At 35.4% G+C, this 25,408-nt stretch overlaps 1 protein-coding gene across 12 annotated transcripts in view; it reads left to right on the forward strand.

The window, feature by feature from the left end:
- Positions 1-25,408, forward strand: part of CAMK2B (calcium/calmodulin dependent protein kinase II beta) — a 3,372,251-nt gene that overhangs the window by 1,272,452 nt on the left and 2,074,391 nt on the right. For all 12 annotated transcript variants that reach the window (XM_044084245.1, XM_044084244.1, XM_044084249.1 and 9 more), the window contains exon 9: positions 25,287-25,381. In XM_044084245.1, the coding sequence (XP_043940180.1) occupies positions 25,287-25,381 (95 nt within the window). The remainder of the gene's footprint in view (positions 1-25,286; positions 25,382-25,408) is intronic.

Here is a 25,408-nt window from a genome sequence, read left to right on the forward strand (position 1 = left end):
CTCTCACAAGCCCTCCCCCCTACACACACAAAAGTGAAACTTCCAAAGCATTGTGTTTGTACTGTTATCACACTTGCATGTAAGGAGCATTTCAGGTGTTATGCCTGTGGGGCAAACATGTTTTTTTTTCTTTTATTCAGGCAACTGGAAAGTCTGATTTGAATGCATGTGATAATTTCTCAATGTTTTGCCAGATAATTCACCTCCATTCTTTCTTTTTAATCCACTCCAGAAACACCAACTTCTTCCATGGTCTAGGAATAGATACAAGTCTTGGGGGGGGCATAGAAACAGTCCCTCATATCAACAAGGAGTTGGAAACTAATCCCTTTTTGTTGTCATACCAAAACTCAGTTACCTTTACACTTGTTGTAGCTGTTAGAACTCTAAGGACATTGATAAAGAAACCAAGGTTATTAATTACTTCTTTTCCCTTTTCACTTTTTTTAGTACCTGATTAAATGTGGATTATGAATGTGGATATACACATTCTCACAAAAAATTGAGATTCAAGTTATAGCATGACAATTTTCAGTTCATGAAGTATAGAAGCTCTATAATTTGGCTGCTGTATGTTTTAAAACTGGTTATTTAGATTAGTAATGGCATTTAATCTAAATTGCCACAACAACTCTTTATATTCCAACACACACTCCCTGTCTCCTCCACTAGGATCCAAATCCACCTGCTCCAAAATACCAAATAAAAATTCAGCATGGGAGGCTCTGAGTAGAGAATGCTTCAGACAGTGTTGCTGGCATTTCTAGTTTTAATACTATACAGATGTTTGCATAAATCAAGCCGGAAGACACACCCATTTCAACCCTTTTGGTTTGTCGAAAGGCTTCACCCTCAAAGAATAAAAAATTGCTTTCAAACACTACCCTGACCAACTTAGACAACAAGTTCATCTTTTGACTCTTCAGTTCATTAAAACTGGAAGGGCTTTCATGGAACGAATGTAAGCCTTCCTCTAAAGGTATAGAGGAAAACAGGTCAACAATGTCAATAGTTATATTAAAAAAAAAAATTGCTGTTACTACATCTGAGATAAGTCTCCCCAGAAAGTCCCAAGAGTCTATTAACTTATGTGTTGTCATTTGCATTACAAATTTCAGGGACTTGTCAGTATACACAGCTATAAGCCTCACGGCTATTATTGCCCTAAATGGTGGACTCTTAATGTTCTTAGGAATTTTTGGAATTCTAAGAATATGGGGACGCTTGGTTTGTTGACCTTCAGGAATTCATTAGTTTTAGAAGAAATTCTTTTATCAGTCATTAAATCTCCCAAAAACAAATCTATTATGTGATATGTAATACTTATTCCATTTCTGGAAATTAGAGAGTATATGGAGCTGTCATGAAGAATGTGAAACATAACACTAGAATAGTCTATAGCATCAAACAGTACTGTCCCCCCCTCCCTTGTCATGCTTCATTATTCTAATATTAGCATTTTGGGTTAAAACTTCCAAGTCTTTCTCTTGTTCTTTGTATTATGCCCCCCCCCCCCAATCTAGCCTCACATGAGAAGAGTTGTGTCCTCTTTTAGCCCCTAGTTATATCCCTTTCCTTCCATCCCATGGTAGTTTTCCTCTGGATTCCTACAAGCAGCCCGATTTTTGGCTTTCAAGAATGTCCTCAGTGCTAAAGAAGTGGTATGATTAGGGCCATGTCAAGTGTAACCATTACCACTTTTTTCTAGAATCTGTTCCCCCTGACGATACACTCCTCATTTTGTTTGCTATTATCGGAGGCCACTCTGATGTAATTAACACTGCCAGATCCCTTCCCTGTTCTACTGCCATCAGTTCCATATCCCTAGGTGATACTGACAGGGTTGCCATGGCATAAACAAAGTACTTTGTATTTGTTTGCATTGAACCTCAACTGCCATCTTTCTGCTCACTTGTTTATCCTTTCCAAATCATGTCATCAGGAGGGAGGTTGATCCTGTTCTGTATTCCCTCGGATATGTCTAAGACAAGCATGATGGAGTAGTGCACTCAGAACTCCACTTGTCACTTCCTTAATTCCTGATGGTATTCCCCTTGTCACAACCTTTACACATCTTGCCATTCAGTCATGTGGCTCTCTGAGTCCATGTTTTTTGAACACCACACATTGCAGTGTAACTGGGTACATGTGTATTTATAAAAAAAAAGTATTATACATATATCACTTATTTCTTAATTATTATTCAGTTCAGCATTACACAGATTACTCAAATCCTGCCTTCTCTGAAACATTTAGTTCTCCTCCTAACATAATTCTGCATGTATTGTCCCCACAGACCAATTCTTTTATCTCATTTACAGCATCTATTAATTCAGTTACAGTTGGTTTAGATTTTGATTTCCATTTTCTACTAATTGCTTTTTTTGACAGCCAACAGCATTAAACTCATTAGGGCTTCATTGTGTCTAGGCAATTCAGTTTCTGTAACACAACTTATAAGAAGCATTCCTAAGTTAAAATAATTTGCTTCCCCAATATTTTTGATAAAGTACCCTTGTAGGGATTTTTTTGAAAATCTGCCAGCTTGTTGCATTTTCAAAAAACATGTTCCCATACACCCCTATCTTCCCATCACACCTCCAGTATATACTATCTACTTGTGAAAAAAATTCTCTGAAATCTACTTGGGGTATAAAAGTATCTATGCAAGTATTTCCATGCGAAAATCATAAACATTCTAGATTTTGCTGCATACCTGGGAGTCCTACAAATATCCCCAATTATTCTTTTATATATTTATATATAATAATATAATTATATATATTATATAATTATCCCTTTTAACTGCAACTTCTGTTATGCACTGAATTAAAAACTCAGCCAGAGCTGGTCTTTAACACTCCCCATATCCTTTTCTCCTTGCCTGTACTCTATCAGTCTCTAGTAAGGAAGGCAGTCTACAACCCACAGTCCAAACTTTTGCTTGGCCTCCCTCACACTTTTTGCTTTTTAGTTATTGCTCTCATTACTTTGGTTCCTTTGCTAATATTCTCCCATAAATCCCATCTCCCTCTTGCCTATTTTCTATATCCCTAATTGAAGTCAGCCCTATTGCTAAAATCTGCTTTCTCTGTCTGCATGTTGGAATAGTTATCAAAATACTTTTCAATGCTTTATAAATGTAATACTCTGTATGGTTGCTGCTGTTCTCTTTGAGGGCCTGCATCCAATATTCCAAACTTCCTTATTTTCTGAACTTCCCGTGTTTCAATATATTTTCTTTCCATGTCTGATGAAGCAATGGTTGCCATTGCAAAAGCGCTTACCATTTTGTATTAAAAAAGAAGATTTTATTTTGTCGTGGTTCAGCTTCTTTATTCCAGCTACCTTCCTACTGGGCACCTGGGTTTGAACATTTTCAACTTCTGGGCTGGTCTGGATTTGTTTGCTGCTTATATTTTCTTTCCATGTTGAGTTGTAATCTTCAAATTGTGTTTTTAGCTGCATCTTAACTGTGTAGCTCTAAAGAATCCCTTCAAATCAGGTAATCCTAAACCACCTTATTTGTGGGCAGAAACAACTTACCCCAATTAACTCTTGCCCTCTGGCCCTCCCAGATATATTCCTTTAATTCCTTGATAGTAATGGTCCACAGCTTCTCTTCTGGTTGATAAAAATTTGCTTGACCTGTATATAATAGAGACACTAGACGTACTTTCACTGCTTGTACCATACCATTCATATCCATTGTCAATAGTTTCAGTTTTTATATTATCGTTTGTTTAATCTCTTTCCACATATTCTTAGCTGCCATAATCGATTCATTTTTAATCCTTACACCTAAATATTTCATCTTGTCGTGTCCCCATATGTATAAGTAAATGAAGCAGTTCATGTGATGGAACATAGTTTACCACTATAGCCCTTGATTTATCTTCATGTATTTTGTATCCAGAAAACACTTGAAACTCTCTTAAATATCCTTTTCTGGATTAGTCAAGTAAAGAATTATTTCATCTGGAAATATGGCTATTTTTTTATGAGTACCATACCAGTTATACCCTTGAATTTGTGAGTGTCTTATATAGTTCGTTATTTATTGATTGTCAGCTGCTCCAAGTATAAAGTGGATAGCAATTAAAGTGGAAAGAGGACAACCCTGCCTGGTCCCCTCTGTTCAAACAGAACTTGTCAGAGAGGAACCCAACCTTTGACCTTTCATGTATCTTCCTAATTATTCCCATTATTCTATCAGGAAACAAACATTTTCTAATTCAAGTCACACCAGCATCAGTGGTGTCTTTGTGTACTCGGCTTCCCTCTGGAGCAGTGTAATTCTGTAAATGTTGACAGACCTTTGCCTCCCCTGCAAAAAGCTACACTGATCCATATATGTCAATTTTGGCTAGACATTTGCCATTCTCATAGCTAGTATAGACACATGCTTTATAAACACAGTTCAAATTTGAAATTGGTCTATATGAAGTTGGCTTTAGAGGGTTTTTGCATTGTTGGGATAGTACAGCCACTACAGCATTCGACCAAGATGTTGGTATGTTCCCTCCTTTTAAAATATTGTTAAACAAAACCTTACAGATCATTATCAATTTCTTACCTCCTAATTTCCAGACTTCCACAGGAATGACATCTGTTCCTGATGACTCTTCTGTTGGTTATGCATCATCATTTTATGTCTATATTAGCTATTAATTCTTGAGGCTTGTCCTCCTCTAACCTTGGCATATTCTATATTTCCATTTGTATCTTTTCTTGATTTCAAAGTATCTCTAATACCTTTGTAGGGTCTTTGATTTTCTTATTATATTATTATTTTATTATTTTATAGTCATAGGCTTCCTAATTTTGACAACACCACTTTCCATTTTCTGTTGCTAAGCCATTGTGCTAATAATGTTTGTGTTTTAGGTTTATTAAAAAAAATGCTTGCTTAACAGCAACCTTTCTAAACTCATTTGTATTACTCAAATGCTCCCTTATTTTTCCAGTAGCACTCAGCAATGGTTTCTCTTTTTAAATAAGATTTTCCTTTTGTCTGCATTATTTTAACCTTTGATAATCACACTAAACAATTCCTGTTGTTTATTTCCCAACCATCTTTTCTTCTGCCATATCTTTCAGTTCCACTTTCCTTTTATACCATTCCTCAGATATCCCTTCTGAAGAAGTTTGTATCTTCTCTAAAAACAATTGAATCATTTCCAATACTCACTCTTGAATTCCTCTCTTTTTAATAGGTAAATAAAGCACCAGTGTCTCATTTTACTTCATTACTCTGCATCTTTAGCTTAGTATTTATTAGTGCATGGTCTAAAATAGTTTTTGAATGTGTTTCAGAGCCTTCAATCAAATAGCCATGCTCCTGTAAAATATAATTTCTGTCTATTGTAATCTGTGTACATTTTCATTTTAACACCCAGTGACCTTTAATTCATAGCAAATGCACACAACTATAAATACTTTCCAAAAATAAAAGTTACCCCCTCCTTATATGGCAGTTGGCCCAAATAAACTGCTTCACTCAAAGACTTTACCCATTCTAAAGTTTATTTTATTTGTTTTATTTTGCCTTTGTTAACCAGGAAAGTCCAACCGGGCAAAATGTCCCCTTTTAGCAGAGGCCTGGGGAAAAAAGCTTCATACAGAAACATTACATATTTAACAAACTGTGTTTATTCATGCTGAAAACATGTTAGAGCTTATGTTTCTTCCTGTACTAACACCATCCATTCTTATCTCATTTCAGCTTCCCTCCCAGTTGTGAAGGACAACTTATATGCTCTCAATTAACTGATCTTACCCTTAAAAATAATGCTCTGGCTACCAAAAATGAACAGACTAGATTTTGCACTTTTGTGATTTATACTGAAACAAATGGTGCTACTTTGAATGCATCTGCTTGTATTCCCTTCAGTGTATCAGACTGCGTTTATTTTTATTGAGCTACCCTTTTCTTCTCCTTTAAATGCTACTAATTCTACTGGTTTTCATATAATTCCCTCAGAGTTCATGGTTCAGTTCATTTCCTGATTAATTGCCTTTGTTTGCAGATAGTTAATCTGCAAATGCAAAGTTTTGCTAGTAGATACGAAAGGCCAGCTAATTGTTTTGCAGTTACATGACATGGTTCATTTAAATTCTGATTTCGACATTATTTTAGTGCACATTTTTACCGGTATGCATAACATCAGGAGAAGCACCATAATTTAACACACAAAAATATCAGTTCACTTCCACATCTTCTTCCTTGCAGCCCAAGTTCAGATTATACTGCTTATATCTAGCCTCTGTCCTGTTTTTATGTAAGCCCCAGATGCATTACAGTTGAGAAAAATACTTTGACTTTACATTCACCTAAGACTCTACCTCCACTTCACATGTAAAGTACCTCTGTATACTGTACAGAAATACTTTAGAGTGCAACATGCATTTCACTTCATTAAATTCATTATACAGATATTTATAGGAAAAGTAACCCTTTTACTTGCAGTTAAATCTTTAGTCACTTCATTATTCATCTAAATATTAACAATAAAATGGGGATTATGCTTTAGGGTTCTCCCACCTGTTTAATACAGTGAAAAAACATCCATTCTCTTTTTCTCTACTTCTTGCAGAAGCAGAGTTTTCATGCCCAAACTACATTTTCTACATCTTGACCATCTAACACCAGTCTCTAGTTCAAGTCCAAAGTACACCTGATTTTTTTTAGTTTGCTCTTGGGCTTTTTTCCTGTTGATTAGTGTTTTCATTTGGGACACTGCAAAATTGTTTCCTGGTAAGTTCTGTCTGTAGATTGTGTTATTGTCAGTGGAATAAAAAGCAGAATACCCTTAAAATTGCTGGCTCTATTTTTGTTAGATATTTTTTTTTAATTCCTCCATTGGCTGGTATGAATCACAAAATGTTTTTCCTCCTTCAGGAAAAAATATTTTGAAGATAGTGGGATATAGCACTTTAAATCTCCCACCTGCCTCTCCGTATCCTCTAATTGTAGGGATAAAACTTTGCTTCTGCCTGATGTGCAGTGAATACCAAAAACCCTTTGGTGTTTTTGGTGCTCATGTAATATAATATTTTTTAAAACATCTTTATTAAATTATCACTTAAGACACAGACAAACATACATTAATAGAAAAGAAAAAACATATTTCCATTTATATATATTATACATCACATAGCTTTTCTTTCTTTATAACTGTTGCAAGCCTAACTTTATAAAATTTGCTCAATTCCTGCTTTTCCCTTAAATCTCACTCTTCCTCCTGAACATTTTCTGCATGTATTATGTCAATTTCCATTTATTTCTATATAATTTCCTCCTTCCCTATTGTAAAGAGCTATCTTCAAGTTCTTTTGTAAACATCTTTGTTAAATTATCTCTTAAGACATTGGTAAATCTAGATCAGCAGGCAGTAGAACAAACCACATTCATTTTTTTCCCATTTACATACATTATACATCACATATATTTTTTCTTTCTATTATTAGTCCAACATTACATAAATTGCTGAATTCTTGTCATCTCTTAAACTTCGTTCCTTGTCCTCCTAAAGATTATCCTGCATGTATTGTTCCCACTTGAAATTATATAATTTGCTCCTTCTCATTCCTAAAGGTCCCTCTTCCAGTTCTTTTTTTATAATGTCCAATACTTCAGATGTAGTTCATTTACACATTAATTTCCATTTTCTAGTAATTGCTTTTTTGGCAGTCAGCAGAAATAAACTTAATAAGGCCTTACTGTGTCTAGGCAATTCAAATCCTTTGTTGCTGCTCAAAAAATAATTTTCTTGGTTACCGCCACTTGCTCACCCATTGTTTATGACAGACCACTCTGTAGGGAAGTTTTAAAATTCACCAACTCATTAGTCCTCCAAAACATATATTCCCATTTGCTTTATTCTTCCCTATCACACCTCCAGCATTTACCATCTGCCTGAGGAAAAGTTCTTTGAAGTCTGCGTGGGATTTAAAAATATTTGCACAAACTTTTAGAATTCCAAGCAAAGATCTTAAACCTTTTGTACTTTGTTGCATACTTGGGAGTCATATATATGTCCTCCCAATGTTCTCTTGTAAATTGCTTTTCCAATCTCTCTTCCCAGTCTTTTCTAAACTTCTGTGATTGATTCTTATAGCTATCATTCAGTATTTTATATGCCTTACTAATTATCCCTTTTTAACAGAGCTTCTGTTCTAGACTCAACTGAAAACCCCACTAGAGCAGTCTTTTTACTTAAGATTCCCCTTTTCTTATCTTTGCCAGTACTCTGATATCAATACCTTGTAGGTTAGGCAGTCTGTAGCCTGTAGTCCACACGTCTTCTTGGTGATATAGCACTGTATTATCTTCCCCTCTCTAATTATTTGCTCTCAATGTCTAGATTCCTTTGCCATTTTTCCAGTAGGTTCCAAGCCCTGTTGCCTGTTTTCTCAAGCCCTATTTGCAGTCATCGCTATTGGAAGTCTCCTTTCTCCATTTATATGTTGGCTTAGTTCTTAGAATACTTTCTGCTACTTTATGAATGTAATATTCTGTATGATTATTATTATTCTCCTTAGGGACATGCATCCAAAATCCCCATCTGTCTCTCTCTATTTTGTGAACCCCATCCCCATCATCATCTTTTTCCATTTTGAATTACAGTCTTCTGCTTTTGTGATGTATATGAGTCTTAACTTTGTAGCTCTAAAGTATCCCTTCAAAAAAGGTAATTCTAAACCACCTTTTCTATTGGACTCCTATATAAACCAAAGGGACTAAAACACATTTGCTGCTTGTATCTTACTATCAAATTGATAAACAAGAGCTTCCATTTTCTTAGTTTTTGTATTATCTTTTTTGGACTCTTCCCACATATCCTTAGCTGCTATAACAGAAGCATTTTTATCCATACTCTTAAGTACTTCATTTTATCATGTCCTCATAAATAGAGATATTGCAAAAACAATTTGTGTGCTACATAATTTAGGCTCTAGCCTTTGTTTTATCTTCATTAATTTTATATCCTGAAAAGACTTGAAACTTTATCAAAATGTTCCACAACACTGGATTTAACAGGTGTAACATGATATCATTTGCAAATGACTTTTCTTGATTATCATACCAATTATATTCTTGCATTTCTCAGTTCCTTATTTTCTCTGCCAAGGGTTCTAAATATAAAGCAAATAACAAAAGAGGACATTCCAGTCTGTTTCTTTTTAAACACATCTTACCAGAGAGGAACTCTCCCACTTTAATTCTTGTTCTAGTCATCCATATATCCTCCTAATCAACCCTATTGTTCTGCCAGGGAATGCAAATACTTCTATTTCCCAGCTTACCCTGTCAAATTCTTTCTCTGCTCTGCAGCAAGACTCACCAACAGCAGCAGTATTTTCTCACATTCTGCCTACTTCTGGATCATCATCGTTCCATTAATATTGTCAAATGGTTGCCTTCCCTCCACACAATCACATTGAGCCATATCTGTCTAGCAACACTGGAACAAAACAAACAAGGTAGGACCACCAAAGCTATAAAATCCAGTTTATTCCAAGAATAAAACCAAAGGGATAAGTGCTTTTACGTGGAGTTAACCATGCTTCATCAGATCTCAAAATACAAAGTCAAGCACTCGTTTAAATAACAAAGCTAAATGCTAATTAAAATCAATTGATACCAAGTTAAAAACATGAATACATCAATTAATTACAAAGCTGCTACAAAAAACTCACTTAAAGGGCCGTGCCTCTAGAGCAGGTTTATGCTTCCATAGCTGTTCAAGCCTGGATAAATATGTGCACGTAGTCTAAAAATCTGTTTTAATTCAACAGATTGAAGATAATTATTAGCATTACCCTCTCTTGGATTATTAAATAGCAATTGCAACACCTTAAAACTGAAGCTCTGCGTATTAAACTCGACAATGTGTTTGGCCAAGGCATTCTGTGTATTAAGATGCCTAATGTCATAAAGATGGTTATAAATCCTGTCTTTCAGCCTTCTAGATGTTTTGTCAACATAAAAATATTCACAACAGTTACAGTTGTCAAGATATACTAGGTTGCTGCTATTACAGGTAGCATGAAATCTGGGAAGAAATTTAAAATTCAGAATAGGATGACAAAAGAGTTGTTACATTTATCGCTCTGTACATATTGCAGTGTCTACAAGGAAGAGTGCCAAAACTTAGGCTCTTGTCTTGCTGGATACGCTGCCTCATATCTTTGCATAAAAGTTGTTTTAGATTTAAATTATTCTTATATATGAAACTTGGTGTTTCTCCAACTATATCAACAGTAATGGGATCTATGGTCAAGATGTGCCAAGTCTGTCTAATAATTTCTAACATGACTGCATTATCATTGGCATATTTTGTTGTAAAACTAAGTTTCCCACCCCTAAAGTGTCTGGTATACCTGGGATAATTCAATGAATATGAAAAGCCATTTTTTGATGAATATACAGAGATGTTCATAGTTGGATTCATATCCTCAAACACATCCTTCTTGGCACTATCCAATACCATCCGAGAATAACCCCTGTTTGCAAACAACTGCTCTAAAGTATTAATTTCATCTTCCAACATAGTTTGCTCTCTACAAATCCTCTTCATTTTGTGATATTGTCCCTTCACTATATTAGGGAATATGAACCTAGGGTGCATACTGCTAAATTCTAGCAAGTTGTTTTTCCAGCATGGTTTACGAAATAAACCAGTGCTAAGAACCCCAGAGTCATCCCTATGTACAGTAACATCTACGAAGTCTACCCGTTGTATGGATGATGTCATGGTAAACTTCAAGAAATCAGTTGTGGACTCTAGATATTTAAGTCCTGCAAACAAGAAAGCTCACCATTCCACAACAGGAAAATATCATCCACAAAACCTTCTATGTAAAAGGACGTGTGGATTATAAGTACAATTAAAGACATGTATATTCTCCCAATGTACCACTAAATTTGCATAGGAGTTTGCACATGGGGTGCCCATAGCGACACCCCATTGCTGCAAGTATATGTTGTTGTCAAACAAACACATTATTGGAGAGAGCCATTTCCATTAATGTACAAATTAAGGTCATCTCATTATTACTCAGAGTGCACATTATTTAGAATTTCTCTAATGACATCCAAACCATATTCGTTAGGTATAGAAGTGAAGAGACTTTTTACATCAAGTGTAACGAATAAGCATTCATGAGAGGGATAATCATTAATGTATACAGCAATATAATTTAAAAACTGAGTAGTATCTTTAAAGATAGTTGGTATTTGCTTCACTATCGGTCCTAGTTTCTGCTCTATATAAATAGACATGGTCTCCGTTGCCCACCCACCTCCTGCAACTGTAGGTCTCATAGCAGTTGGCTGTACGAGCTTATGCACCTTTGATAAACCCTTAATACAGGGGATAAGTGGATGTTCTATGTGTAGGTAACAAAATAAGCTGTAGTCTATTTTTCTAGACATTAAAAGGTCATAGAGATTATCATGAACCTATCTAAGAATATTCATAAGGTGGGGAGCATCAATACAGACATATGTATCAACATCTTGCAATAAGTCATACATTGCTTTGTTGTAATCTTTCCTATTTATAAGTTCTATCCCCCCACCTTTATCTGCTGGTCTAATCGCTAAAGCTGCATTACTTTGCAGGGACTGTAAAGCTTCTTTCTTAAAATAAGAACACTTGTTCTTTGTATAAAATTGTTTGTAGATGTCCCTTTCACATGCTTTTACAAAACAATTTACATGAGGTGGCAATACAGGGGTATACAAACTTCTACGTTTCAAGGAGGTTTCAGTTTGTTGACTCAAGTCTTTGTCATATAACAATTTTAAGCTACATTGCACCCAAACATCCTTAGATCAGTAAGCTGGTCACTCACATTCGTGCCTGCTGAAGGAATTCATAGATTCATAGATTACTCCTAGGCTTACTACCCTTGTGGGCCATTTAAAACTTAGCCAATGACCCCATGTGAGAATCAAACCCTGCACCTTGTGTCTGTAAGGTAAACACCATAACCATATGCCAAATCCCACCCTGGTGGGATAAACCTTTATTCAACAGGGACGTCTCTGCCATGGATAGTTCATGTTCCGATAAATTAAAAAACAGGTTGTTTATCTCCTGGTTCTTCTGTTTGTGTTGTATTTTAGCAACACCTTTGCTGTTTTTTTTTTTTAGCTTGGCTTTACTTTATAATCATGGGTTAAAATTGAAATGGGTGTATATGAAGCTGGATCTGCTGGATCTTTACAATTCGTGGGTAATGCAGCCACCACAGCTTTCTTCCAAGATGATTTGCTTCCCATCCTTTTAAAATACTGTCAAACAAAATCATCCAAATCTTTATCACTTTCTTCTCTCATAACTTCCAGACTTTCACAGGAGTACTGTTTGTTCTTGGAGACTTTCCTGAAGATTAATTGCACACCATCATGTTATCTCATCTCCTCCTGTATTAACTGTTAGTCATTGAACCTCATCTACCTCTAACCTTGACATAATTAAGTCTTCCATAACTGTTTGTGCTCTTCCTTGATTTCTGTAATTTCCATGCTTTATACACATTTTTATAAAAATTCTGAAATATCTGTAATACCTTTACAGGATCTCTGATTATTTTTTTTATAGGCTCCCTAACTTTGGCGATAACCCTTTCTACTTTATGTTGCTTAAGTCATTGTGCTAAAAGTTTATGCTCTAGAGTTATTATCTAAAACTAGTTGCTTAGTAGCAGTCTTAATAAAAAAATCATGCATATTATTCAAATGTACTTATTTTCTCTTTACCTTTCTGCATTTGTGACTTTTCTTGTTCTGGGAGAGTCACCTTATTCTGATACTTAAACCCTTTGTATCCCCTATAAGTAATTCCCATTCTTCTTAACCATGTCTCTTTCTCTTTTACTTCTACCCTATTTTAAACTCCATGTTTTCATTTTATCTCACCAACTATCTATAACTTCTGAAGATATTTCTATATTCCCTAATAACGAATCATTTCCACTATGCATTCCTTAATTTGTCTCTTTTTAACAGGTAGGTGTGATCACATCAATGTTTCATTTTACTTCATTACCCTGCTTTTTATCTTAGTTTTTATTAGTGTATGATTTGAAATAGTTATTGGATGGGTGTTGAAGCTTTCAGTTAGATGCAGGCATTCCTGGGAAATGTAATTTATATCTGGTCTAGCCCAGTTATTGTACCTTGAGGAAAAATATGTAAATTCTGTCCGAGTTCCAACTATTGAATTTCTATCTTCCATACCAAATGTTTTCATAAATTTCTTTAGAGCTGTACTCTCTTTTGTTATAGTTCCCCTTCTAGGTCTCTCTGTTGAATCTTCACTATTTCAAATCAGGTTCTAGTCCCTACCTAAAGGTAGCATTCCCTCCTGAAAGTTGATTGTCTCCCAAAATTTTCTTAAGCTTCATAATAGCAGTTTTTGGTGGACTATAAATACCTGCCAGTATAATCCCGCCTCCCTTGCCAATGGCCCCTTAATACCACAAATCTACTCTTATTGTTTTTTTTTTCTTTTCTGTCAGTATTGGAGCCCCTCTAGAAATTAGTGTAATTACTCCTTTCTTGCTTTGTCCCTGATATTCTGCTAATCCATCTTGAAATCCTGTCATTTCTTTCCAAATGGGTCTCCTGCAGTATTATTTGCACTCTTCATTTCTGAATATAATTCAATATGCTTTACTTTTTATGTATACCTTTAAGGCCATTTATGTTCCAAGATAATATGGATAGCATAGCCATTATGATACAAAACTGTTGTTCCCACCTGTTATACATGACAGTTTTTTGAACAGATATTTCAAACGTTTGTCTTGCATGCACACACTAATGTTTGGCAGCTGATCTTTTATACAGTTGTTTGTTCTCATCTCTATTTGAACATATTTCACATTTTTCAAGACTTTTTGTTTTAATGCAAACCCTCGCACAAAAAAACTAAAATGTTCAGAACATCCCCATTACATATTAACTTAGAACATGCACACAAAACTATGTACATCTTCAAAAATGAAGTTTAACTGTCCAACCCTTCTGGGTATTTTAACTCTTTTACAGTATTCAGTACTTCAGATAAGTTTAACACTTTGTTGGCTACCAGAAAAGCAAACACTAGAAAATGTAAATCAGACTTAAACTTAACAAGGCCTCTATGTCTAGGCAATTCAGATCACGGGAATTTTTAAATTAAAATATGCCAAATTCTTGCACTCCAAAAACATATGTCCTCAGTTACCTTTTTCATTCCAATTACACCTCTAACATTTGCTGTCTACTCGAAGAATTATTGAAGTCTGCTTGGGGTAAAAGAATACCCATGCAAACACTTCTAATAACAAAAGTCCAGAAGGTTAAGCATTTTTTTATGTACTTGAGAGCCATACATATGTCATTCCCTTGTTCTATTGTAAATTGCTTTTTCAGTCTCTCCTCCTAATCTTTTCTAACCTCCTCTGATCTTTGTTCTGCTAATACAATATTTTATATGCTGTATTAATTATCCCTGTTTTAACAGCAGTTTTTGTTCTACGTTCAACTAAAAACTCTACCAGAGTAGGTATTTCACTTACGATTCCCCTATCTCTTTGTCTTTGCCTTACTCTGATTTCAGTCCTAGGTAGGGAAGCCATTCTTTAGCCTGCAGTCCTTATTTCCTCTTGGCCTTATCCCATCTACTTCCCATATCACACACTCTCCATATTTCTCAAACTTCATCCTGCTTCAACATCATCCTCTCCACTTTGAATAATAACTTTTTGATGTATTATATATATGAGCCTTAACTGTATAGCTCTAAAATATCCCTTCCAACAGAACAAGATGATTTAAGACTACCGGATTTGAAGGATCAACTTATCCTGCTTAACTCTTGCCTTCTTTCTCTCCCAAAAAATTATTTTAACTGTTTATTGATTATTGTCCACAACTTTTCCACTGATTGGTAGAAATATGCCTTACCTGTATATAAAACTAAAGGGACTAGAAGTGTTTTAACTGTTTGTATCTTGCTATTAATATCCATAAACAAGGGCTTCCAGTTTCCTAGTTTTTGTATTATTTTTGGTTTAGTCTCTTCCCACATATCCTTAGCTGCCATAATAGAAGTCTTTTAAATCTGTACACCTGAATACTTCATCTTATCATATCCCCATAAATATGGATATTGATGATTCAATTCATTTGTAGGTAAATAATTAACATCTATAGCCTTTGTTTCATCTTCATTAATTTTATATCCCAAAAAGACTTTAAACTTTCAAAATGTTCCACAACTGCATCATACTACCACTAGTACTATAATCCAATCTCCCGTAAACTATCTTCAGTCACTCCTACTTTTCATAGCAACCCTTCCAGTTTCTAAAATATCTGTTCCACCCATAAAATTTAGTTAAATGTTTGTCTCTGTCCTATACTGCAAAGTATATACATCTACTACACCTCCTTTTACATCATCGCACACACTCACTGTCTCTATACAGACGTTTTACTCCATACTTTTTATCATCCTAGAAATATGCCCTCCCAGTGGTATTTCCTACCCTGCTTTTCATTCTTCAGCTGCTGCTACCATACTCCACAACCTGCCACATCCCTTTAATTCCTAAGCCTGTGCACCACACTACTAATCATAGTTTATACATTCACCTCTCCATCAGCTACCATGATATCTCACCAAGTCTTTATAATCTTAACATCAGTATCCTTCTTAGTCCACTTCCAACCTCCACCTACAAAAATCACATATGCTCTATTAAAACTCAAACCTGTTTCCAGCCATAGACCACATGCCTCTAAAATCTTACAGTTTAGGGACATCCACCTTAACACTGGACCTCTTCTAACACTGTCATACATATTCCACCACCTCTTTCTACAGTCTTCTTACCTCTTCTCATCATCTCAGTCTTTCCACCCCATTCCGTAACTCCTATTTCTAAACTCCACTTAGATTAATACATTTCTTCCACCCAGTGCTTAACATTGCATCAAAAGACATTAACCTCATCACAGTAAATCTATAAAATATATGTAATAAAATAACTGAACTGCATGCCGGGAAGTCTCAATATACCCCTGCCATGTTTGCCATCATAGAAACCTGGTTTAGATCAAATATAAGTGACAGTGAAATTCTCCCTCCTGGCTACAACATAATTAGATTAGACCATCTTTTAATTCTCCAAGCCAATCCTAAACTTCCATACTGCTGAAGTACTTATTACCTTCCTAAATTTAGAAAGGAAAAATACACTATGATTTCTGTATTTTATCACACTATATATACATCCAGACATTAATATATGTATACTAGAAAATAATTTCTCTCCTGGACAAATAGAGCCATCTGTAATTAACCTCCCCCTCCCAGCAATGTCAACAGTGACTGGCTAACCCTATCCCCACATTACCCTTCCTCTACCATAAACCTATTTGGTTTTGCATGGCTCATAACATCCCTAGAAAGATGCAACAACAAACGCAACAAAGTTAGTATCCTCGACTGTATATGGGGATGTATAAATGAAACTTTGCAGGTACACTTTCTAATGCTGTAAATGACCATCTGCCTGCTTACACCCAGAGAGTGTATACCCACTAAACTAAAAAACATGAACTGAAGACAACACAACCTTTTTAATTTCCACTGTCAGTCTTTCAGTGAAACATTACTGGTTGTGAACTGGTGCCCATTAAAAACTCTACCCCTAAATTAAGTAGTCAACTGTTTCAATACAGATACTTTGTTTCTGAACACACTTAATAGCGTAGTCCCACTACATACAAAAAGAGTAAAAAAAAAACTCATGGTTGTTGGCTTTCTAAAACCAAAAACCTTAAAATGACAGGGACATAGCTTAGAAACAATGACAGAAAGATAAACCAACTGAACACTTTCAACTTTACAACTTAGTCAAAAAATAGGCAAAAAAGTTCACCTTCAAATTAATCATATGCAAAGTGAAAACAATTTTGGTCTTCTGTAAAGTGTCTTCTGAATCCTGGTACCAAAAAAGGCCGTAATAATTCTCCTAACAACTCACCACAACAAACTCCAACCTTATACAATACTTTATGGACTGCATCTCTTCTCTTTCTTATAAATTCAGCTTCTTCATCCAACTCATTATCCCAAACTACTCAAATGTTTCCACACACCATCTCTGTCACAACCCATCTTAAACCATCTCTATCCAACAAAATTTGACACACCACTTCCCCTAACACATCCCTCAAACCAGGCCCCACTTTCACACTATAAAATAACAGCTTAAACTTAAACTGTCTTCCCTTGCATCTGACAACCTTTCCCAGAATATCTTAAACTAGCTGCTCATGCTGTAGCCCACCCAGATAGTAGCCCCCTCAGTAGACACATATTCCAATCCCATGTTCCATTCATATGGAAAACAGTTTCTGTCATGCCTCTATACAAACATGGAAGCTCAACTGAAGTTGCTATATTCTACACAACAACAATACTGCCTCCCCTGTCTAAGCTACCAGTAAACTGCATCTACACCCCGCTGGTCCAACACATCCTACAAAATCAACTGTTAATCCCCTACAAACATGGTTTCAGGCCTAGTCATAGTACAATTTCTGCCCTTCTATCCTTCATGGACACTATGTAGAGCAGGAAACACTGACAAGATAGTACCCACACTATCCCTCAACCATTTTAAAGCTTTTAACATGGTCTGTTACCAGAAATTCTTGCAACAGTCATCCAATATTAGTCTGTTTACTTCTGCTCTAAATTGGTTCCATATCTATTTATCTGATAGACACCAAGCATTAAAATGGCAAGGCTGTCTTATTCCCTTACATCCCTAACACCACTGCAGTATCAAAAGATTATGTCCTTGGACCCCTCTTTTTCAGTATCTTCATCAGTAACCTCCAAACCACCTCCTGCCAAGCCTCTCTCATCCAGTGTGAGGATGATTCCACACTTATGTGCTCCTCTAATAGTCTGTCATATCACTTATAAATAATTCAAGAATATATCATCTCAAATGAGACCTGACTGCAATGCCCAACTTATTAATGCTAATAAATGTGAGCTTCTCCTCTTCGTCTCAAAATCCTAGCATAATAGCAAACAGAACTTTAAAATCTTTTCAATAAATAATGCCAAACTGAAAGTAGTCCCCCATACAAAGCTACTAGACATGATAATTGATGACCGTCTTAAATTGGATCTTCACATCAAAAATAACATAAAAAAACTCGCTAAAAATTGGCATGCTCTGCTGTCACAAATATTTCTTAAATTCAACCACAGAAATCACCCTCGCAACTACATACTTCCTTCCATCACTCCTATATGAAACTCCAATACTTACAAAACTCCAAACCGCAATAAAATCTAAATTCGAAGTATGTTATAATAGAGCTGCAAAGTTTGCTTTTAGATCAAGACACTTCACTGACCATTGTACTGTTCTCCACTCATTAAATTGGCTTAAACTCTCCCATCACCTCAGCTACCTGCAGCTAATTACAGCATATAACCTAATTTATAAACTCACAGCTTGTCATGCCATAAACAACATTCTTTCTTGCTATCATCCTAACTGACCCATTCACTCTAGTAATAAACATCTTATCTTCATCTACATCTACAAGCCCAATACATCTCCTAGTTTCTGCCTGTTCTCCCACACTGTAACAAAATATGGAACTCTATCCCAGTATCCATTAGATGTAACCCAAACTTACAAATATTTAAAGTCTTCTAAAGGAATTCCTATCCAGCACCTCACTCTGCTCTTGCTCTATTCCTGGCTAATGTCTTATCTACCTTCCTCCTTTTCCTCTGCTAGTAACTGCATTTTCTGATCCACATTTCCTGTGTTAGTCCAGATTTTCTTTAAATTTGCACTTCCTCCTCGTATATTACTTCTACTGTTGTTTAAAGGTCTCTATGGAATGTATCGTATCGTTCTTTATCCTTGACTGTGAACTATGTGAAGCTTTTCTTCCCAGAGCTCAGCTGAAAATGGGTCCTCTAGGCCCAATCAGGCTTTCCCTGTAAACAAATGAAAATAAATACTGTGTGTGTATATACATCTACATATATATGTGTATATATATATATATATATATATATATATATATATATATATATATACAAAATGTGTTTGTGTGTGTGTATGTATGTGTATGTATTGTGTGTGTATATGTATGTATTGTGTGTGTGTATATGTATGTGTGGATATGTATGTATGCGTGTGTTTATATGTATGTGTGTGTGTATATGTATGTGTGAATATATATATATATATATATATATATATATATATATATATATATATATATGGGATCACTACTATATCCTGAATGTTCAAAGTACCGACGCCCAAAATCTCGAGACGGAAGTACCGAAATTGCAAAATACCTAAACTACTGAATCCCGAAGTCCACAATCACGAAAGCCCAAAATACCGAATGAAACCAGTGTGACAACAGCTATAGTGAAATACACCCTGTGAAATACTTTAAACTGAAAACAAAGACCTTTAACCATAGACATAGCACACGCAATGCTACACAACACCTCTCCATACGTGTGAATATCAACAGAAATACAATCCGCACAAATCCCTTGTACAACTTCGTAACACTCATTGTAGCCAATAAACATGAAGAAACATAAGTGAACCCATATAAACAGAGACACCAGCCAGTGCATGAAGGTACGACAGAATAGATGTCTCACATCTTTAATAAACGAGCTATGGCTCTTACGAATTCTACAGATGAATAGCTGTTTCAAGTAACATGCAAGGTGCATCTCTAGAGATACACGCTTTCTCCTTCAGTGTACCACAGACTTTATATTTTTCAACGTCAAATGGATCTCCACAGTGATTGTAAGGCATACTCTTTAATAACTGCTCACCCTCTGATAAAGACAACGTTACCATTCTACCTTTGCACCTTTCGCTCCGTTTAAACTTACAGCACCAGTAACGGCGGGGATATGTTTTCCTTTCTAGATGATACACATATCCTTCAATAACCAATGCATTCCTCCTTTGCTGAGACAGTAGTCGACTGTATAGTTTGCCTATATCTCCAGGTGCACTATAGCTGTTGTCAGACAATTCCGTCTCGCGATTTTGGGCGTCGGTACTTTGAACATTCGGGATATAGTAATGATCCTCTATATATATATATATATATATATATATATATATATATATATATATATATATATTACACACACACTCACACACGTATATACTCGTTTGTGTGCATGTGAGTTATATGTTTATATATGTAAGTCTTAACAGCTCATTTGGTATCACTCGGTTGACGAGTGATGGTTATCATACTCCATCGTCAACTTTGTTAGGAGTGAGCTTACTAAATAGTGAGGTTAGGAAGTCTTCTTTTTGTGATTATTGTGTGATATCAGAGACTGTTTATTCTGCCTTCAGTAAAGAGTAATTGATGGAACAGATTTTGCTGTTAATTTATTTAAATATATAGACATATAGATAGCCTTATATGGTAAGTGTGTGTGTGTGTGTGTTTGTACTTGTATATGTGTGTGTTTGTATGTATATATATATATATATATATATATATATATATATATATATGTGTGTGTGTGTGCATTTTGAGTGTGTACATATATAGATATATAGCTATAGATGCACACACACACACACACACACACACACACACACACACATATATACGCATATGTGGCGGGTCACTGGAGCAGCAGATAGCATATTTGCCTTACAGCAAAAGGTTCTCCATTTCAACTCTGTGGGGTGCGTTCTGTGTAAAATCTGCATGCTCTTCCTATGTTTGCATGGGTTTTGTCCAGGTGCTCTGGTTACCTCACACATTCCAAGACCTGTATTAGGTGGAATGGACACTCAAAATTTGTCATATGTGTGAGTGTGCATGTTTGTGGTGTGGAAGAACAACCAAGGCAGCGTTAGCCAGCTGGTGGTGTGAACCTTGACTCTAGATTATTGTCACTGTTGCAGTGACATCCCAATCATATCTGCAGAAATGGGAAAAAAGGGGTAATGGATGGTTGGATGGATGTGTGTGTAAATACTCCACAAAAAAAAAAAAAAACAAAAAACGAATTTTTTCTAGTTTCTACAGCAAGGAGGTTTGCCTAACATAAAAGCTACCATATTGACTTATCACGAAATAAATCACCCATGGTTTCACACAAGTAATCAGACTTCTAATCTCCAAGACTTTAGATGTATATGCATATGTAAAATGTTTAGTTTTGCAAACATTGGCAATACGTAGTTGCCACAAGGGGGGAGCAACTCCATAGAGCCTGTTTTCTAGGTTGTGCTTTATTGTTTTAAAACATACAACATATTTTTCCAATGTTATCACCTTGTGATGGCCAAAAAGGTGATTTGAACGTTTGCCAGAAATTAAACACCAGTGTTTGCAGACAATATTTTGGGTCTGAAAAATGTCATTGCTATATTTGAGCAAAAATCGTATCTTGAACCGATGAATCCTTTTCAGTCTTATTTTTGTAAGCCAGTGTTTCAAACCTAAATATGTTAATAGGGTCCCTGATATGGGTAATATCAGGCAAATAATATCCTCTTTCAACAAAATTTAGTGCAAGTGCATCAATTTCTTTATCATAATCTTCCTGTTTACTACATATGGGAACACACCAAATCCACTGGATACACCACACAGAGGAATCCACAATGTAGAAAACTTCTTTAATGAAGAACTGGAACACACAGCGCTAGCATAGTAACACTATGCTTCTTCAGGTGTAATAAAACATGAAATTGAGCAACCTTTTATACAAAAGCTCTTGGTGCTCAAAACTGGCTAATCAGAACACTAATTGAATAATTATAGCATTCAAGCTAAGCTAGTTTAAAGGGGTATCATTAACAAATTCAAAGATGTTAAACATAGACAAAAAGAGAATAAAAAACATATGAAAGAGCATGAATAAAAACAATTAACATAAAATGCGCCAAAGCGCTTTAAAACAATTATGCTGTCACACCAAAAAACAGCAACTTCTGGCCTAAGCTGACAGTGCAAGCCTGCTGAAAACTCAGAGTTGCTTATAAAACAAAGCAGCAAGTGTCAGTGATCAAATACATAATATGGTCCATATTTCAAAAAGTTCACAAAATATGAGCAAAAGAACCACGAATACTTTAATAGAAAATAAAATAGATAATATCCCTAGAGGTAGAATCGCTCAACAGAGTTCATCGTGAGCCCCTTATCATAGAGCAAATAATCAGAGCTAATGCATCAAAAACACCAGATGATCATATTGTTGTATCAGTAAGGGCAAATGGTATTATCAAACTCTGCCTAGCAGAAATATCCATATAATAAATATTGTCAAGAAACGGCAATGTAGTGTCATTAATGAATAGTGCAGAACATGCCGGTTAATAAAATCAGCTTAATATCGCCTTCTCAATGAAAAAACATCTATAGAACCTACTAATGCACAAAATCCTAGACCTATATAACATAGTTGACTTACACAAAAGGTAAGTAATAAAACTCACCAGTAACTCACCAGTAACGGCAACAATGAAAATAGGAATAAAACCGTTGTAGCCTCCTGTATGCACGGTTTTTATGTGCACCATCTTTATAGTGGCAAATAGTGTTTTGCATTCCGCCAGATCCTCTGATTCTTTATTATATATTTCCATATACTTGTATCAACACTCAGTATTTGATTTTTCAGTTGGTTCTGGTTGTTGGTTTTCCTGGTTTTACGTAAAGCCGTTGATCAGATGGTTATGATGAAGGTGTGTCCTTCTTTGTTTAGTCCGACAGTTGCTGTTGGTTATAGGATGTTTTTTACTGTCGGACCAGTTTTCGTTGTTTTGACTGTCGTCATATGGCTCTCCGTGCATACAGGAGGCTACAACGGTTTTATTCCTATTTTCATTGTTGCCGTTACTGGTGAGTTTTATTACTTACCTTTTGTGTAAGTCAACTATGTTATATAGGTCTAGGATTTTGTGCATTAGTAGGTTCTATAGATGTTTTTTCATTGAGAAGGCGATATTAAGCTGATTTTATTAACCGGCATGTTCTGCACTATTCATTAATGACACTACATTGCCGTTTCTTGACAATATTTATTATATGGATATTTCTGCTAGGCAGAGTTTGATAATACCATTTGCCCTTACTGATACAACAATATGATCATCTGGTGTTTTTGATGCATTAGCTCTGATTATTTGCTCTATGATAAGGGGCTCACGATGAACTCTGTTGAGCGATTCTACCTCTAGGGATATTATCTATTTTATTTTTTATTAAAGTATTTTATTAATGTATTCGTGGTTCTTTTGCTCATATTTTGTGAACTTTTTGAAATATGGACCATATTATGTATTTGATCACTGACACTTGCTGCTTTGTTTTATAAGCAACTCTTTTTCAGCAGGCTTGCACTGTCAGCTTAGGCCAGAAGTTGCTGTTTTTTGGTGTGACAGCATAATTGTTTTAAAGCGCTTTGGCGCATTTTATGTTAATTGTTTTTATTCATGCTCTTTCATATGTTTTTTATTCTCTTTTCGTCTATGTTTAACATCTTTGAATTTGTTAATGATACCCCTTTAAACTAGCTTAGCTTGAATGCTATAATTATTCAATTAGTGTTCTGATTAGCCAGTTTTGAGCACCAAGAGCTTTTGTATAAAAGGTTGCTCAATTTCATGTTTTATTACACCTGAAGAAGCATAGTGTTACTATGCGAAAGCGCTTGTGTGTTCCAGTTCTTCATTAAAGAAGTTTTCTACATTGTGGATTCCTCTGTGTGGTGTATCCAGTGGATTTGGTGTGTTCCTGTTTCTTGTGTTTTCCACTTGGAGCCTCTGTTCTCTTGCTACAGTTGTTGGACCTTTGTTTACTACATATCTTTTAAATCTCAAAAACCGAGACTTTGGGATATTTTGGTGATGTGTCTAGGATCACAACTTTCCTTGTAACAAAGAATTCCTATGGAATTTTTTATTTGAAATAGTGACCAAAGCACCATCAATCAATTTTGTGACCAACACATCCAGAAAGTCCTTAACAAAAGTAAACTCATACTAAATTGCATTCCAGAATCATTATTATTTAAATAATTCCAATAACTGCACTGGAAGATGACCACACAGGATGTAAACCAAATCCCCAGAACCAATGAACGATCTGGCAGTGCTGGAGTTGAATGCCAACTTTAATAAAGAATGTTTTAAAAGGTCAAGTGCTTTTGTCTATGATACCATGATGATGATGTACTTGAAATATTGATCTTCAAAAAGAAAAGAAACATAAAGAAGTGTAATAAATGGGGGCAAAACTATAGCACCTACTACAGTATCACTAACCAGGAGAGAACAGTGTTCCTGAAAATATATCACATTTTTGGTTAATACATGGCATCCTCATATAAACCAGACTTATACAAGTAATACCTCCCCCATAAGTCCTATATTTTCTTTTTAAAATTCATAAAATGCTTTTGGGCCACCTGAAAGACCAGCTGTTTTAGGGAGAGATTCTTTTATGGAACTGGCTTCTTATTTAATGGAATATTTTCTTAAACCTCTATTAGCACATGTGCCAGCAAGAATTAAGTGTACAACATGCTTTTTAAATAATATTAAAGACATATGCCTGAAGAATTCTTCTTATATGATTGTACTTGATGTTAGGTCACTGTACACTAACATTCCTTATAACCAGTTTATAGCAGTGGTCCAGTGTTATTTGTAGCTGCCACAGGTGTACTTCCTTTATTTTGTGTAATGTCTTCTCCACTGAAAAGTTATTACACAATGAATAGCTTTGATGATGTAAAACAAGAAGATTTAGTCAAGATATGGACCTCCATACTGATTTCCATTGACAGTATCTCCTCAGTTTTGGAAAATGCATTATTTGAAATTTCATTTTGCTGTTTATTCCATTACGAGTCCGTGAAATTAAATTTGTTAATCTAGATATTTGTGGACCATTTGGATGAGATTTCATCAACAAACAGTTATGAATACTGGTGTTCTGAGAGCAGAAGGAATTGTGTTAACTAAATGGTAGGGACATTTTACATTTATCTAGAAAATGTACTGTAGTTTTAGCAGCGGCGATATTAAATTGGAAATGGTAAAGAGCTAAGTGGGCAAGGTAGCCTGTGTTAAAGCATGAAGATATACAAGATAATATGTTGCCTTCTGCTTGCAATACTTATTGTCACTAACTGAAAATATATATTTTTTTGTAGGTGTAATACTTTATATTCTTCTTGTTGGCTATCCTCCATTTTGGGATGAAGATCAACACAAACTCTATCAGCAGATCAAAGCTGGTGCATATGATGTGAGTGAATTGCCTCTTACAGAGTTG

Source organism: Protopterus annectens, chromosome 9.part0 (genome assembly GCF_019279795.1).
Source record: "Protopterus annectens isolate FY-2018-M chromosome 9.part0, PAN1.0, whole genome shotgun sequence".
Lineage (NCBI taxonomy): Eukaryota > Metazoa > Chordata > Ceratodontiformes > Protopteridae > Protopterus > Protopterus annectens.